At 38.3% G+C, this 18,150-nt stretch overlaps 2 protein-coding genes and 1 long non-coding RNA gene across 3 annotated transcripts; 1 reads left to right on the top strand and 2 right to left on the bottom strand.

Annotated features, from left to right (window-relative positions):
- Positions 1-1,865: 1,865 nt before the first annotated feature.
- On the bottom strand, positions 1,866-9,437 carry LOC116167934 (sushi, von Willebrand factor type A, EGF and pentraxin domain-containing protein 1-like). Its single transcript, XM_031483549.1, has 27 exons — positions 8,832-9,437; positions 8,637-8,768; positions 8,331-8,586; positions 8,105-8,281; positions 7,913-8,059; positions 7,680-7,862; positions 7,224-7,634; positions 7,075-7,176; positions 6,879-7,031; positions 6,711-6,832; positions 6,548-6,662; positions 6,274-6,498; positions 5,774-5,871; positions 5,354-5,723; positions 5,145-5,306; positions 4,777-5,097; positions 4,510-4,731; positions 4,244-4,463; positions 3,952-4,198; positions 3,797-3,906; positions 3,582-3,754; positions 3,312-3,529; positions 3,070-3,262; positions 2,844-3,017; positions 2,380-2,799; positions 2,151-2,330; positions 1,866-2,101 (listed from the first exon to the last, which is right to left on the bottom strand). The coding sequence occupies exons 1-27, from the start codon at positions 9,219-9,221 to the stop codon at positions 1,938-1,940; spliced, it is 5,685 nt and encodes a 1,894-aa protein (XP_031339409.1). The 5' UTR covers positions 9,222-9,437; the 3' UTR covers positions 1,866-1,937.
- LOC116167937 lies at positions 8,371-15,537 on the top strand. The gene is made up of 4 exons (XR_004144673.1): positions 8,371-8,385; positions 8,438-8,594; positions 15,033-15,309; positions 15,364-15,537. It is a non-coding gene; the product is annotated as an uncharacterized LOC116167937 (long non-coding RNA).
- On the bottom strand, positions 11,751-13,129 carry LOC116167936. Its single transcript, XM_031483558.1, has 3 exons — positions 12,723-13,129; positions 12,493-12,571; positions 11,751-12,442 (listed from the first exon to the last, which is right to left on the bottom strand). Exons 1-3 carry the CDS (start codon positions 12,965-12,967, stop codon positions 12,104-12,106), a joined length of 663 nt encoding a protein of 220 aa, XP_031339418.1. The 5' UTR covers positions 12,968-13,129; the 3' UTR covers positions 11,751-12,103.
- Positions 15,538-18,150: the final 2,613 nt, after the last annotated feature.

The raw sequence follows: 18,150 nt of genomic DNA, 5'->3' as shown, positions 1-18,150 counted from the left end.
ATATGGTTAGGTTAGATTTCGTATTGTAGTCAGTGATGCAGGGGTGGGGGACACGTGGGAACGGCATTTCCACTCTGTTTTTCCAAGAATATATACAATGGCTGGTCTCCGAAAGTTTTTTTAAAAAATTTATTTATTTATTTATTAGCCCTCTCTTGTTCTGGGTCCTCAACAGGCTTGCACCTAATTACAGAGTGACCCGCATAATGCTTTTTAGAGGGGCCTCTGCCACACCCCCACCGATCCACACAGGAAGGCATTGACAACTGCCTTTTCAGCTCTTTGTCGCTTGAGTATTTTTTCGTTGGCGACCTTTTGATAAACCTGTATATTAGACGAGCAATTTTTATTGCAATTCTTGCATGCATTGCTGTAAGAAATTGCACGAAAAATTGTTCCGTGGTATTGTCAAAATTGCACGTGCAAGTTCTCGCTGCAATTATTTCTGCAAGACATTCTGCAGTTTTCTTGTTTAGAACTTGTGCTATTTTTCTGGCAATTTTTCTTCCAATTTAGTAATTATTATAGTAACATTTAACATAAATTAATTTAAGTAGGTACAAGAAAGAAAACAAAAGATGGTGTCTAAAAAGTGTAAATAAATTCCATAGTGTAATTACCGCATCTTTTTACAATAATTGCTGCAATAATCGCAGCAATAGTCGCTGCAAAAAGATGTACATTTATTTTAAAACTCAAATTCCAGGGCCTTCTTTTTTCCAGTTTATTTTATCTAGATAGCTACAAAATATAAGTACCTATCTGTATGTGTATCTAGATACACTGAAACAAATTGAGGTGCTTTTTAGACTATTTGAAGGTTTTTGTAGACACTTGAAACATTTCTATGGTCACCTAGCTTGAAAAAGAACTTTGAAGGCTATCAGAGGTACTATGAAAAGGAATGTTGTAGGTCCCTTGTGTACTCAGACCAATGAAAGTTCCCCAGAGAATTTTACAACCTTTCAACAGGTAGGTACATAGCGCCTCTCCAGAGAATAATAATATCATCCTACAGTAGCATTATAGACCCCTGCCAAAGGTAGTTAGTTCTAGATAGGACACACAAAGCTCCGGAATGAGAAATTTTGGAAATGATCAATAGTGCTCTATAAAGTACAAAGAAACGATCTGCAATTGAGCTAAAAAAAGCTGTGGATAGTATCTGAAAAACGCTAGAATGTTTTGGAAGGTTGTGACAACGATTTTGAAAGTACTTATGAGACTAACATACGTAGATACTTAAACCTATCCGAATTTTTCAAAGCGGTTTAGCCCCGATTTTTAAGTGTTTTCCTGCGCCTTTAGGACTTTTCCATATTAAGACCTTTTTGACCGTTTTTAGTGCGCTCAGCTCTCGAATTAAGCCAATAAAATTCGGGAAAGGCTCTCAAAGGAATCACTAAACTACACTCCACGCATTCCAAAGCCTTATAAGACTCTCCGCAGCAGAACCTTTTCAGACCACCTTCAGAATCTAGCTTCGTTTCAGAGCTTTCTAGATCCTCTCTTCATTGAAACGTAGCATAGTCTATTGGGCGTTTTACAAAACCTCCCTAAAGCATTAAAGCACACCGTTTATAGGCGCTTGAAGTTTTCTAAAGGGTCTTAAGAGAACGGCAAAAGCCCTTTCAGTCAGCTCTCCACAGTGCATTTCCCTTTTTGAAACGAGCATTTCATAAATCTAAGGAAGGTGCACTGTATCGGTAGCTTTTCATTTGGGATTTATTTTCTCAAAATGTTTATAGAGATAGGTAAAGTGACATTTTTTGAGAGATTAAAGCGTTAGATAATAGAAAGTAAATATTTTATTGAATAAGTAAATAATTACTTATTCAATAGATAATATCAAGAAAAGCGCTATGTCGAGTGTATTATACGTAACTTCATTTAATTTTATATCATTTTCATCGTTTTCTTTACACGTGTTTATTCATTCAACATTCCTGGCCCAAATCTCCTTCCCAATTTGCCGAGGGCCCACATGTCATAGTATATTCCTTCTTATCTCTGCAAGTTAGTGTCACCTGATCTTGAAATAAGTAGGAATTCCCTTGGATAGTAGTAGTTTCTTTGACCTTTGGCTTGAAACATGACTTCTCTACAATCATTTTAGCTACCTCTCATTGTTATGTAAATGCGTAACATACTTATGCACTTTCCTGGCACACGTGACCACTTTCCGTTGGCGAGGCATCGTGTAGTCGCTTTACCAAACAATCTGTAGCCATCTACGCACTCGTAAGGGAGCACCGTTCCAAATGTAAAAGAGCTATTAGAACCTTTGCGATGCATGTTTGGAGGCTGCGGTGCATTTGGACAACTTATGTCTGAAATTCTTTAACGTCAGTAACCTAACAGCGTCAAAGAGTAACGCACATTCGCAGATCATGCTGATCTCAGTCCAATAACCGTCAAGAATGCATTCTGAAGTGCTAACACCAAGCGATCTGTACCCTTGTTTGCACTTGTAGTGTACGAAAACCGTGTCACCGTGGGTGTATGCGTTCAAACTTTCTATGACGGTGTAACCATTTTTTGGGGCCTTAGGTAGTTGCTCCAAAGAGCATGGCAACCACGCATTTGTCTTCTGCACACATTGAGGGATTACGTTATCCCAACTTCCACTACTAAGACATTTTAATACGCTGACTCCGTTAACTTCCCAACCATCCTGACAGCTAATTTCAATTTCAGTACCAACCTCCATTTCTGTTCGTCCTTCTAAATATTCATCTGAATACTCACTTGTTATATTGACTAGACTGTGTTCCGGGTACACAAATTTGCATTGGGTGCCTAAATGTTAACTTAAACCGCGCGGATGATTGCTCGCATCTTACCAACACAAGATGGTTGCTCAAAAGACCATGAACCATTCGCTAGACACGTACGTTCCGGATTTCCAATTAGCTTGTATTCTTTTTCACAGGTAAATTGCACAGTATCGTTATAGAAATAATCTCGACCAATCACCTCGCCGTGATGCAAGTAACCAGGATAGCCGCAGTAAATCTCTAAAAGAAAGATCTTTGGACGATCTTGATCATTTAAGTACTGGTGGATTACTCTCGCATTTTGGCACCGTCGATCCCATCCATTTGGACGCTTTCGAACATTTGCGACCTTTGTTGTACTCTGAAGTTGACAGTTTAAATCCGCTATTACACTCGTAATACGCCCGATTATTCAAAACATGCACATGCCCATCATCCAATCTTTCCTGTGCCTCACAACTCTTACAAAATGTAGATGGTAATACCTTCAATTGCAAAATGAAAGGCTACATGTCTTATAATAAATTCACCAACTTCAATTTCCCCGTGAATATACTCTTGTATAGTTGACCAAGGGTATATGTCACCTAATTCACTTTCTTCACAGTCGTTCATGTAATTTAGTATTTCCTCCTCAGTGAGAACCCTACTCCACATGTCTAGGTAAGCTATTTCGCCTAAAAAGGATTCCGATTGGCTAAATTTTCCACCAAGTACATCTTGCTCTTGACCAATAATCATTTTTCCACCTCCTGGCGAAGATAATAAAATTATTATATTTAGTAGACGAGCAAAATGACGCACCTTGAATGTAGGTGTTATTGGCTAGCCCGTGTCCGCTCTGTACGAGACTTCCGTCGACATACATCTTATAGGAACCCTCTCTGCTAGCCCATGTCAGACAGAAAAAGTGCCAAAGACCATCGTTCAAATAAACATCTGTGATTCTGTGATCACCATTAATGTACACCACCATCCTAAAAATCACGTTAAAAAGAGAGAGGAGCCTGAAAAATTACCCTGTGTAATCCGTTAGTGTGAACGTGTTGTCGAATTCGTAAGTAGCATACGATAATAATGTGCCGTAATTAAAGTTGTCTCTGGTGACCATCCAAAGGCAAGTGGAGATCTGAACGGTTGATTAAATTGGTGAGTTTAGAAAGTAGACACTCACCTCTGTGAGATTTTGTTCGAATCCATTCAGTTTAACAAAATCAGTTGTGCCTGATCTTGGAAATCTTAGAATATAGTCGCTATTCCGTTTTTGCTGGCAGTTGCTGCCATAGTATGGTTTTGGGCAGTTGCAAAAGGGACCCTCCTCGCTATTGGTGCACTTTCCGTTATTTAAACAGTGGTTGCTTGCGCAGTAGTTTATGAGAGTTGAGCAAGTTGGGCCTTCGTAATTCTTTGGGCATTCGCATCTGGAAAGTGCGCATTAAGACACCAACGAGAAGCTTCCAGCTCACCGATAACTAGCCCGTGTAGCGTTTGCAACATTTAAGTTCATGCATACGGAGTGATTTGCGCACGGCTTATAATCGCACGGTAAAATATTGCACCGTTTCCCCATGTATCCGTCTCTACATAGACAACGATACCCTTGCGTATCCTCACGACAGGTTCCATGCTCGCAAATACCAGTAGAACAATAGCTCCACTTTGTTTCGCAGAATGATCCGGCGAATCCTGCAAACAATTTGAAATGCCGGAGGAAAATGAAGAACAGTCGAACCTTCCAAACAAACGCACATTTCGACATCGTCATCATTTTTGTCGCACTTTCCACCGTTGAGGCAGTTCTTCGAGCATCTGTCTTCAACTTCCTCGCATATTTCACCAGAATACCCTTCTTTGCACTGACAATTAAAAGCATCTTCGGACGTTGGTGTGCAAATTCCGTCATTCAAGCAAGGGTTCGACGCGCACTTTGAAACCTTGGTTTCACAGTGGGAACCTGAAATGTCACCTAAGATAAACCACAATTATGCGCTTTGTGTACCTATGTATTGGTTGTCACACGAACAGCTGTAATAAAAAGAATCCTCTTCAACACACTTGCCGGTGTTGCACACGCTCGAAGAGTTACAGATGTGCGTTTCCGCCAAAATGCACTCCTCCAACGACGTTGATTTATGCGATGGCGTCGTGTATCCATCTGGACAGGCGCGGCATGATAACTGCCCATAGTTAGCTTGATAATGCCCAATAGAGCAGGAACGGCAGTGAGGCCTAAGCGTCATGTGGGTAATGGTTGTGTTTGGATGATGCTTTGTAGGTTTCAAAATTCTTCTGCGACTATGCGTTCCGGGCGGGCAGTGCGCTGCAAGTTTCTCTTACACTAAACCCTTCAGGTAAATTTAGGCTCACCTATGCATGCACTAATTGACTTGGAATGCAGTCTTTTAGTCGAATGGTTCACCGGACAAATGGTACAACTACTTTGTCCAGGTTTATCACTGTAAAAACCTATGGGGCAACTGTGACAGGTTCCAGTGCTAACGTTGTGAAAAGTACCTTTTGGGCACTGTACTGAATGTTGAGTTAGAACAATTACTTTATATTTGTCGAAAACTTACCGCAACGCATTTTTCTACGTACATGTCCCGAAGGACACCTGAAATCACTGTGATCAATCGCGACATTAACCGTAGTGTTGTCCGGTAAGCGAATTTTGTCTAATTTTGGAAGCTCTCGAAATGTAGTCGCGTTAACAGTGTCCGAGATACTAGCCGTAATTTCAAAATTGATCTTCACGCGTTGTTTTTTGTGCCTCTTTCTCTTGGTGGGCTTGCCCAAGGTTTCTCGTTTGATAATGTTGGTCTTCTCTTCATAATCCGATTCTTCGAGGCTTTCGCAAACAACGCTTGTATTAATTTTGCAAGAAATGCCTGTTGTGCACGTCTCTTGAATATTAATGCCTAACGTAACGGATAAGTCATTTGCAATCTAGAATTTTGATGAAATCAAAAGTGCGGAAAGTCTAGCTTTATACTTACCTCAGTTAAAGCGCTGGAGTTGCTGCAGATATCCTCCTCGCTCTCTTTTAGGAATGTGACTGTACCGTTTTGAGTCGTTTCCACTGGTAATTGAGTTACTAAAAGCATTTTTGTTATGGTTCAGTCATAAGTGAAAATCAAAAGGAAAGCAGGGTTTATAAAATTTTAAAGAATTTTTTGAAAGAAAAAAATCAAAATCAAAGGTTTTTTAGGTCACTGATAGACTCCATAGAGAGATTCCACACAAAACTGTAGGTACACTTTCTTTCTAGGAACTTTCTAAAGCTTTTTCGGGTTCTCTAGCACCGGGAATATTTTAAAGACGTTTTCTTGTACTAAATAGTACAACGAAAACCAATCTGTTTACCATTTTGGCAAATGTTAAATGGAATAAGAATACTGGAAGGAAAATTTTCAACCCCCTTACTTTAGTACAAGGTTTTTTGTTCAGGATGAATGGGAATATTTGCATTCTAATAATAAAATTGTACGCAACTCACTTGTACAATCAGGAAATGCGCTATTTTCTTTGGAATACCAAATTGCGTCCGAGTTATCACAAAAAAATTGCGATCCGCTGCTGTCGACATCCAACACATCACCGGGGGACGCAATTGGAATAGCATAACCGTCTTGGCAGGTGACCACGCACTGGATGCTACTGTTTAGAGAGACACACTCGCTTCTTCCAAAAATTGGGTCAGGCAAAGGCGAGCATTGCGATTCTGATATTGTAAAAGAAGCACTCTGAGAAATTCAGCAAGTTTTACATACCTATAATCGTGATATTCAATGTGCAAGTGTTAACGTTTCCTGAACCGTCTGTCGCCGTGTACTTTACTGATGTCGTACCAACGTTGAAAAAGCCAAATTCGTGTGATTGGGCGATCTAGGTAGGAAAAATGAGATAACGTTGCAATCTGGTGGCGTGTCTTACCGTAACAAACCCTGAATTGTCGAAGATCATTGGCTCATCCCAAGTAATATTTGCACCATCAGTGTCTGAAGACAGAAATGGGATTGGGTCCACACAATCTTCGATCGATGGCGGTTGGATGTCTACAAATGGTAAAAATGGTATTTGCAACTGACGCGAGGAGTTTACCTTGAATTTCCACTGTAAAACTACATTGCGCGGTGTTTTGGGCAATATCTTGAGCAAAGTACGTTACCATCGTCCTTCCGATTTTGAATTTGAACGCGGAGATGTTTTTAATTGCAGGTTTTAACCAAACACTTACGTTCAGGGCAGAGTTATCTAGGGAATTGGATGAAAAATTTGAGGATATTTGCAAAATTACCTGTCACGTTGGGTGCATTCCAGGTAACTGTACCAAATTTTTTATCCAAACTCGTATGCCCGACAATATCGGGAGGGCATTCTAACGTAGGTGGGGTAACGTCTGTAATTGCGATTTATTTTACACATTCAAATTGAGTAGGTGCTTACCCTCACAGTAGCTCTGTTTCGACTTATTGCTCCAAATTCCATGCCTACCTGTGCAAATCCGTTCTGAAGGTCCGCTTATTTTGAATCCTTCCTGACAGGTGTAGGTACACTTTTTACCAAATGACTGTTTAGCAGTAGTGCACGACTTTGGTTCAATCGTTCCAAAAGGTATGTTGGAGAGCTTGTTGCACTTTATCAATTTACAAGATACTTTCAAGCCATCCCATTGAGCCAACGGTAGACACGTTCGTTGTGAGGAACCAACCACTGTCCGTCCATTTTCACACTTAAATTCGCATACAGTATCAACAGGAAGTGGCTCGTCGGTCCGATTGTATTTTATTCCCAAATCATTGTGCTCGCACGAGATAAAACCGTGACTGGGTGCCGAAAGGGCACTACATGTTTTTACTGCAATCACATGGAGATTAACAAAAAATTACAATTACCCAGCACCTTGGCATGAAGGTGGATCACCGCTCCAAGTACCACTAAGTTGGCACAATCGAATGCTGCTACCAATTAAAGTATAGCCGACCTCACAGCGCACACCACACGCGTTGTTTAATACGTTTCCACAATCCTTCTTCCGAACGAAGTATCCGTGCTCAGGTGGAGACAGCTTTGGACACTTGATTGCTAGTGAACCACGCCAGCTAATGCAATGCCTCTAAAGAATGTTAACTTACTTTCACAACCATTCCGATCAGTTGCCCTATATCCCGTTTTACACTGACAACTTTTAATACCAAGCGCTGGAGGGGTGGTAACGTGGTGAACGTCCGGACACGGCAGGCAACTGTTGGGTCCATCAGCAAAAGATCCCGAAGGGCATGCTACATCGAAACTCTAAAGAAAACTGTTTCAGAAGCGATACGCACCAAAGCACGAGTTTCTTAAACCCGACCCGTAATACCCAGGATTACACAAGCAGGTATAGTGCCCAGTAGATGTTCCGCACGTGCAGACCGCGTTATCATCGCAACAGTTACCGGTAGCGCACAGTTTGTTACAAGGTGCACTGCTGCCCAGAGATAAATAGTCTCCGTCCTTTATGTCTACAAGTGATCGATTTCAACCCCCAAAACAAATACTTGGAAAACCTACCAACGTGCAAAGCTCTACGAGCCAAGCTTTCGAACTCTTCAAAACTGTCCAACAGGTAGCTGTAGTATTCTCCTGGCGACGACGATAACATATACAGCTCTTTGTAGTTTCCATTCCGGATCCCAATGGTAAAAACGGTAACACCCTGTTTTTTTAATTCGATTGATAGAGGCACAGGATCCCCTCCGTTCGAGTAACCATCGGTTATCAAAAATAAAATCTTTTTGGTATCATTGCGGCTGTGTTGAAATATATCCTGTGCAAGTAAGTAGATGTAAATTGCGACTGTTTAGTTGTGCTAGTTACTTTTGCGGCTCCAAACGCTCCAACTGTGTAGGTACCTCCACCGATGTACCTGATGTTGCTCAGTTCTTTATTCAGCAATAAACATTTGTTGTTTCGCTTACCAGGTTTACTTATTCCATCAATATTTGTTATCTAAAATTTACTAATAAGTTTTGTTTGTGAATTTTTCTACAGCTGAAAGAAAGTTGGACTTACCACACTGTCTTTAGAACTAAAAGTAACCACAGAGATACGGGAATGATCAAAATCAACAACAACATCGCTAAGTAATTTCTTAACAAATTTCAGTTCACTTTTAAAATTATCCTCGCCAACACTTGAAGAAGCATCTATCAAAAATACTATATCCAATTTGGGCCAAACTTTAATTGAGTCTATATGTTTCTTGAATACCTCACCCAGCACTTCAACTTTTGACTTAATCACTGCGTTTTCTAAATTACCCTTGACCAATTTGGAAACCTTTTGGCCGCCATAATTTAAAAATACGCTGTAGCTATCAAACTTGTCCGTTTTCACTTTATTAAGTGTAGCGCTGTTGGTACTAATTAAAATTGCAATAACGAACGCAATTACCGTGTACATTTCAATTTGCTCGGCACAGAACGTAACCCTTAATTGCGCACTAATATTATTGCGTGAATCATTGTACAAGATCTTCTGCAAACGAGCGTTTTAAACAATTTTTAAAGTTCGACAACTACAGTTGTTAATAGACACATTTTTTTCAATTTGTGGCAGTAAAATTATTATGTCGACAACCTTTGGTCAAAGGTTATCTATTATTGCTTTACCCTATCTCGTTAGTAGAAATTTAAAAAAATCTAAATAAATAATATAAGTAAATGGAGGACAAATGAGAGCATTGGGCAAGCTTCTTTCTGTAAACATGTTTGCTGCTGTGGTTTTGCAGCTACACCTTAGGAATCATGGAATAGCTGCATTTCTTTTTTACCTGTGGCCTCGTCGGCCATCAAAATTGTAACCGTAGTTGTAATCTATATAAATGCAACAATTTGAAGTTAGAAATCTCTACTGAATTTTGAGGGGCCTGTAGTGTTCATTTGAGGGCCATATTTGCTCTGGCGGAAAGCAGGGTCAATGGAAGAGGCGGCCGCATTACTAAGCGTCATTTGAGGACAGCTGTAAACTGCCGACGAGGAAGGAAGAGAACACCTCGGTGGAAAAAGGTACTTAAGGAGGTTCGCAGGCCTGCCTGGGAAGGTTTCAAGATCGCTCATAGAAGATCTAACCGGGGATCATAAAAGGTCTTCTTGAAATTCAAAAACTTCCTGAGATCTTTTTGAAAGACCCGGGGTAAAAAGTGGTGACACTGAGGCTTCTATGCGGCAGATATACGTCTATCGCGGGCGAGGCTCTTACATGTCTCCTGGAAACATACTTTCCAGGCTCGGGGGACTACGTAACTTCGGTCCCACCAAAAGGAGTCGGTGTAAGAACAGTCGGAGCGTCTTTAGATATCGAGGGCGCGTTAACCAACACCACGTTCGATTCCATTAGTGAGGCTGCTGAAGGCTTTTGCATTGATCGGTCAATCGTAAGATGGATCTGCGCCATTCTCGGAAGCAAAGTCATCAGTCAATTCCAGGCTTAGTCGCAACAAGCAACCGGCCTTTTTAACAGCACCCCTTGGCAAACCTGGGTCTTCTAAGCTTCTAAAATTGAACAGAAGCTAGATCATACCTGGGTCCTTACGCAGCACTGGATGATCAACTATCTCCTGCACAACTTTGGGCTTGTAGAAGAGCCCTCGTGCTGATTCTGTGGCTACCGAGCATGTGGTCTGTCACTGTGATGCCTTGGTCAAAGACAGACATCAGCTCCTTGGTGACAGTTATCTGGAACCGGGGAGGGTGAAACAACTTAGTTAGGCTAAACAGGGTCCTATCTTTTATTAAGAGGAACGAGATCTGAACCTAGTTGCGGAAGAAAGGAGGGAGGGACAACGGACAATGGGTCTTTGGTGTGCCTAAGTGCTGGCTGGTCGGGCTCTTCTTCACTCTTTTAATTATGGGCACGCTTCATAAAAAGAAAATAAAATTACATTGTTTTCCTAAATCAACGTCAAAAAATTCATTGAAAATTTGTTGTAAAGTGTAAACATTGCAATATACTAAAAGAAAAAAAGGGAAACATAATATAACCTTGAAGGTAATTACAAATTACTATAGAATGTCGAATAATACACTGTTGACCAAACAATGAATCATCGGGTATTTCCTAAAATTGTTTTCCATTTTTAGCCAAACGATAAGAAAACTCCACAATAATTGACGAGTCAATAAAACGTGAAAATTCTTAATCTTCAAGATCTAGTTTTACTGATAAAATTTCAATGTGTGCAATTAAATATTCGTTACTATTATAAGTTCAAAGTAAATTTTTGGAAACGTCAATGTTAGGTTTAAAGGGGAAAACTTGTACTGTATAACCTCCTTTTATATCCTATGACTAGGACCACAAACCCCAAAAATTGAATTAAGAGATAGCAGGAACTTCCAAATTACTTTTTTTTGTACCAAAATTGCTTTTGAAGTTCCTCGGTTGTGCACAAATTTTTTTAAATTCCGATCCTTTTTAAAGTTCCTTAATATTCAGAAGCGTGAAACAGAACGCGGCTTCTTAGGTCGTTAATATAATATATGTCCCTGTAGGGAGTAGAATCCCGAACTCCCGAACCTACAGGGACATAGGTATATTATATTAACGACCTAAGAAGTCGCGTTCTGTTTCACGCTTCTGAATATTAAGGAGCTTTAGTTAAACGTTTCTGGGAAAGTAAAATAGGTAGGTTTTTGAAATTTTGTACTTACCTACGATTTAGGAGTTACTCTGAAGGCCGAATCGATGTAAAATATTTTCGAAATGGCCGCACTTCCGGAAACACCGGTAGTAGATAGTAACTTCGTTATTTTAAATAGCAACCCCTATTTTTATTGGATTTTTGGATTCTACGTGAAATTTCAGTTCTTTTTGACTCTAAGAAAAGAAATGGCGGATGCAGATGGTACATGGTTGCTTACTTGAAAACGGTTGTAATCATGGTAACCTATTTTTATCAGTGCATAGAGAATGAATAGGACTTTCTTTTAGTGTACTTAAAAAAAAGTTGCGTACTTCCGCACCTATGGAGATCCAAATTCCGTTAATTGAAGTACCCTTTTTTCTCGTACTCAATCAATAGAATCCGCTCACAACACAAGAATATCATTAGTATATCCATTTTTCCGCTAAACATTGCGTTTTCATTCATTGTTTAAAAAAATATCGATTTCTTGGATATACTTTCCTCGTAAACTTCCTGACAAGTTTCTGTTCTGGTGTGAGGAACCTGGGATGGAGATCCATCCAATCCACCAAACATGAAACATAATCAAGAAAAGAACAATTAAAAACTTTATTTCTCGAGTGATAAATAAAACAAAGGGAACGAATAACCACTTGCTTTAATAGCTATCTATATTTTTGCCAATTCTCAAAAAATAAGGAACGTTGGATACTTTATTCCCGCTACTACCCTTCTTTGCTGTTAAAATTTGTCTGGAAATATTCTCCCGATTCTTCTTCCACTTTCTTTGATTTACAAACTCATGGAACACATATTTTGTTGACGGTATGTGTCTACGTAGAAAAATATCAATCTTATTCCACAAGTTGTTCAAAGTCTGTTGAGTTAACCAGTAGTGAGGGATCAGCAAACATTCAGTCGGTTCGGTTGAAATTACTCTTCTGCCTTCCATGGCTTCGCCAAAGCCGAAGCATGATAGCGGATTCAGTATGCAAACCTAACAGCTCTATTGCTTGAAAGGTGTTGAGATCCGTAAAACTTACTTACTTGCATAAAGTGCATTTCAGCCTTTGGTGGAAGATTTTTCGTTTTTGTGGAGTTTGTTGCTTGTTGCTGGTGGACATCTCTAAAAATGCCAATATCTCAAACACGCATGACTCTAGTTAGTTTTAATTTTAATGGAGCACGCGATCTGATCGTTAATCCACCTTCATAGCATATTATCATAACATTTTGAAAAACAAAGATAATTAGAACACTTACTTACTGCTAATTACCTGTCTGGTTTGAGAAGCTTGTACCGAGATTTTATGTTCTCAACGTATAGTTCCTCTACAATTTTGCACCTTCCATTCAGCACGAAATACACGTAATTTGCTAATCCAAAACCGTCACCTAATATAATACTATTTTCATTATAACGTTTAATTTTGGAGAGCGAACAACATTCTGCAATCGTTTCTTGATTCCATTTGCGAAAATATTCAAAGCGATTCATGGCAGCTTCGACGTCACTTGTCATGTCTTCTTGTTGAGAGTTTGATCAATAATACAAAATTATTGCATTAGGATTAGGTCACAGTATCGGCACCTACTTCAATTCGATTGATTACTTGATATAGGTAAATAATGTAAAACTGAAGTTCGAATTGTAAAGTTGTCGTACAGTTGATTCCTTATACAAGGATTCACTATAGCTATTTGTGTATTAATTAAAATGATATATTGTCGATTGAAAGAGACAGTTGACGCGCGACGAAGGAGCGCGGCAATCTCTTGAAATCGACAATCAATTTGCGCTCGAATTACACACAAGATTTTTTCTACAATCGAGCAGTTCACATATTTCCAGAAATTTAAATTTTTCACTCAAATCATATTAATCTTATGCCCAAATGAAAGATGTCATTTACTCGTTGTCATTGGATACTCTGAGCAATGCATATTTGATTTATAGTTAATAATTGGGAGAGCGAGCGTTTTTTTCTATTTTGTCGCTTATAAGCGACAAAGTGACATTCCTCGAAAAAGATGACGTTTGCGTTGTCAAATACGAGCGCAAATGCCTACTTTGGATATCGATTGTAGAAAAACATACAATACATTTTTGCTATAAATTATTCGTAGAATAATGAACCCCTTTTATGTGGTAGTTACTCAATTATTCTTCATTAAAAAGGTGAAATAAGATACAAATCTCAGTCTGTATATCGCACTATCGATCTTCCTAAGGTAATTAAGAAACAAAAACCCTATCGAAAACAAGCACGCAGGAAGATATATAGACCCATTTATTCTTTCGACTTCTCACACAACCACTATTTATCTGAGAAATAATTCAGAACCGCAAATTTGTTATAACCTGAAAATTTCGATGATGCTCAATCTTTAACATTCACTTAAATCTCTAAAACTTCAAAAACTCTACCTATAACTTGAAATGAAACTTCGAAATAAATCATGAAGCTTTAGTACTACTTTTCGATCAAGAGTATCCTGATCTATTATACTCCAGGTCCTTTTATCTATAGAACATTACCTTTTTTATATTATAACGTAAATTTAGTCTTAAAATGAATTAATTTGCCGTGTAATGCATTGGTGCGATTTTTTCTACTCAAAACCAATAATGGAAAAAATCCAGCATTTTTCGTCCTCACCAACTTTTTGAAGGTGGTGATTTCCCATTTGGCCGTATAGTTAATCCGGATTGAGTTTGAGCATTGAATAAAAAATTTATTTATTTACTTGAAAATCTGGCATTTATAAAAATTTCGTAACAAACCCTCATTTTAGTCATTTTTTATTTGTGTGATTTATTTAGACTATTGTAAATTCACAAAACGCAGACAAGAATGGAATATTGTACTATGAAAGTTATGGTAGGTACTAATTTTGAGCCACAAGAAAAGTTTTTAGTCAATAAAGGCAATTTGCATTAAAGACGGAATCCAAATGCAACATTTTCCCATAGTTAAATAATAAATTGTTGTCAGCCTGATTTAGCACATACAACGTAGACGTATTGTCACTTATTGCAATTAACTTTCAATTTATGTATAAAATTGTATACGAGACCTTTCATTTTGCTAATAAAGCATCGGCCACCTTCAAATTTTCCAGAATGTCAGCGCTCATTAGACGAGATGTGACCACAATGACGTAAATCTAGTCCCAGCCTTTGAAAGCACCCCATCTATGGCGAATATGCAGTGGAGTAATTAAAATCGTTCTCATCTCCTTTCAGAAATGTAACAAGTGTAGAAATAAAACAAATCTCTTCTATAGCAATAAAAAGTCAGTTTTGCTCAAAGCAATTTAGTTAATGATGTATAAATACATCACAATTTACACTTAGATTTTCCCATCTACAAATCAAAGTACAATTTAGACAATTAAACAGTAGAATGTATTTAATTGTAAAAGGCAATTTCTGAAATCTACGTCGTAATCTTGATTGAGAAGTTCAAGATCATGTGTAGGTAACGTACGTGAAATTTTAATTATTTATACACACAATGTAATTAAATAAAAAAATTAATAACGAAAAAATCTGCACTTGGAAGATCTAGTGAATGACCTTACAGATCAATAAATGAACAATAGAATCTCCCGCACGTTCCCATAATTATGTTTAAACAATAAACCTGTTTATACACCAGAGATTTTGTTGTGGTGTCCGTACCAAGACGTGAATATTCTCCAGTAATTTTATTTAATTGGGAGCGGGGCACCCATATAATAGAGGCTCGCCGTTTGGTGCAGGCACTTCAAATTCATCATTCACGATATAAGCACAGAAATATCGCTCAGAAATCAAAATGCCTTGCCATCCGACCGACAACTCCGCGGACAAATGCAAAGGTACGTAGATATCCTTTTTTTTTCTTGGTTTTAAACATTTTTTGTAAATTTTAGACGGGTCTTGCTCTCCCAGTAGCTGCAGTGGTTGCAACTGTGCCGCAAATTGCAAGTGTAATTGCTGTGCATCTAAGGGTGAGAAGAAGTGAGGAATATGACGGGAATATATATATATATATTAATTATGTAGTAGTGCTGTCGGTATTTAAATAAACGACTTCTATAACGTTTTGAATTCAATTTGGTTTCATTGCAATCAGTGCGTTGCACTCTAGGTCAAATGGGTCTAGTATGCGAGAGGAATGTAGCCTCGGGGCTTTATTTAAGTAAGTGTACTGAGAACGAATCAAATATCATGTCCAAAACGAGAGATAAGGATGAAGCTGGCCCTTGCTTTAATCCACCGACAAAATGAAATTTAAAATCCCTAAAAATGCCTGTATATTAACTATTATAAGCATAAGGTTATAAGGTGAACTTATACTTTTATTTGTATGTTTTAGTTTGATTTTAAAGATGGATTCAATGTGCAACAGAGCAAGTTGCACCCCATTGTATGTGCTATCCAAATTACCTAATGCTTACAAATTCAGAGTGTAAATCTTTTGGATGAATAAATTCAAGATACGGCAGTTAAAAACGTACCTTTGCTGTACCCTTAGTGGCCTTAGTAATAGTTTCAAGGCATTTTGGGAAATGGGCATAGAATGTTATTCATGAAAAAATTGATTCACATGTTAAAATAGGTACAGTTCTTTCCAAAACGTTATACGCGTTTACCACAGCTTTATATGTCCTTTCCAGGGTGGTGCTAACGTAAAAAGTGAAAATGATTACGACTACGCCTTTATGCACAAAATTTGGGAAAAATGCACTCTATTTTTTCTACATTTTCGAATTTTACGTTGAATTTGGAGTACAACGATACGCCATCGTTGACCCTTTACTTTAATTTCATAATATGAAAAGAATCACATGAGAAGACTTTTAATTTACGGATGAAGAAACTCAACAATTGAAAACATATCAAATAAAAGTAACAAAAGTATGGAATATCTACACTTTACGGAAGCCTGGAAGGGCCAAAGGACAAAAAATATTAAGTCGACATTTCGACTTAGTATGTTGAAATTTCGACTTTGTATGTTGAAATTTCGACGTTGTATGTTGAAATTTCGACTTTGTATGTTGAAATTTCGACTTTGTATGTTGAAATTTCGACTTTGTATGTTGAAATTTCGACGTTGTATGTTGAAATTTCGACTTTGTATGTCGATATTTCGACTTAGTAAGTTGAAATGTCGACTACGTATAATATAATATATAATATAATACGGAATTTTGGGCCACTTTTTATGAGAAATGTACGTGTGGACAATCTCAGAAAGTGCCGGTTTTAAGAGACGATTTTAAGGAGATACAATGGATCGCGGTGGCGAAAATTTTGTACAAAGGCTACAAAGACCAAAATTACGTTCCTGTAAAAATTGCACGAATTTTTTTAGAAATATGCTTTTTTCACGAAATAAAAAGTGATTTGGTTGACCAAATTTTAAATTTTTTAAGTCCTCCAGACAGTGCAGTTGTGGCCGTGGCACTGAAAGATTGGGAAAATGTTGACGAAGACGAACTTGTTTCAATCATTGAATCTTTTGGTTGCAAAAGGTATCCCACAAAAAATAACATAAAAGACATTATATCGGATATATCCCACAAAGAGATTATCCAAAAGTCAACTTACGTAATCGACTGCTGGTATCAAGTACTACAAAATATGATAAGTCATATTGATTTAAACCAAATTTACATGGCATATACGCCAACTGCAAAAAATACACTTTCAAAGTTTCTTCAGAAATAAGCGAAAATCAAAAACAAGTGGTATGCTATTTTAAAAAATATATTAAAGAATGCGACGGTTCATTATTGCAATCATTGATCAGATTTTGTACGGGTTCTGATATTTTAACTGAATATGGCATAAGCATAAGCTTTAACAACCTTAATGGTTTTAGTAGGAGAGTGATTGGGCATACTTACTTGTAGTTTTAATATAGACCTACCTGACACATATGAATGTTATATAGATTTTCGGTCTGAACTGAACTCACTTTTGAAATCCAATGTGTGGACTATGGATTCTGCATAAGTTTCATTGGTATAATGGTATCATCTACCAGCTACCTAAACAAAAATTGTTATTTAAGGTTACTTTTTATATTTTTATTTAAGCTGTTGTTTGATAAGTTTTACTAATATGTAAGTTGATATACAGGGTGATTCCCATAGTACCTGCCACCGTTTGGGAGCGTATAGGGGGTGCCTAGGGGAGTATTTTGATATAGGACACTTGGGGTCGGAAATCTAAAATAAGGGCGCCAGAACCAAATTTATCTTCTGGAATTTCACGCCTGTATGTAGGCAACCCAACCGACCGACGTTTCGCGCGGAGCGATGCAGAGCGAGTTAGCGCGAGGAAGCGACATGGGAGGGAAGGAGGGAAAACGACAGTCAAAAGCAATAACGTTTACAAGTGTTCAACGTGGCCACCGTTGTTCTCAATGCACTTCCTACATCTAGCCAACTATTATTATACTATTGCCATAGTGTTTATTCACTTGATACGCGTCGTTGCAGACGGGATTTCGTGGGTTTAAACAAAATTCTGATCAAGTGTCAGCCACACATCGCCGCCTGAGATCGCTCCGTGTGCACCGCCGGCCGGTTGGGTTGCCTACCTACAGGCGCGAAATTCCAGAAGGTAAATTTGGCTCTGGCACCCTTATTTTAGATTTCCGACCCCAAGTGTCCTATATCAAAATACTCCCCTACGCACCACCTACA

This window comes from Photinus pyralis, unplaced genomic scaffold, assembly GCF_008802855.1.
Source record: "Photinus pyralis isolate 1611_PpyrPB1 unplaced genomic scaffold, Ppyr1.3 Ppyr1.4_LG4, whole genome shotgun sequence".
In the NCBI taxonomy this organism is placed as follows: Eukaryota; Metazoa; Arthropoda; class Insecta; order Coleoptera; family Lampyridae; genus Photinus; species Photinus pyralis.
This window is presented reverse-complemented; position numbering and strand designations above follow the sequence as displayed.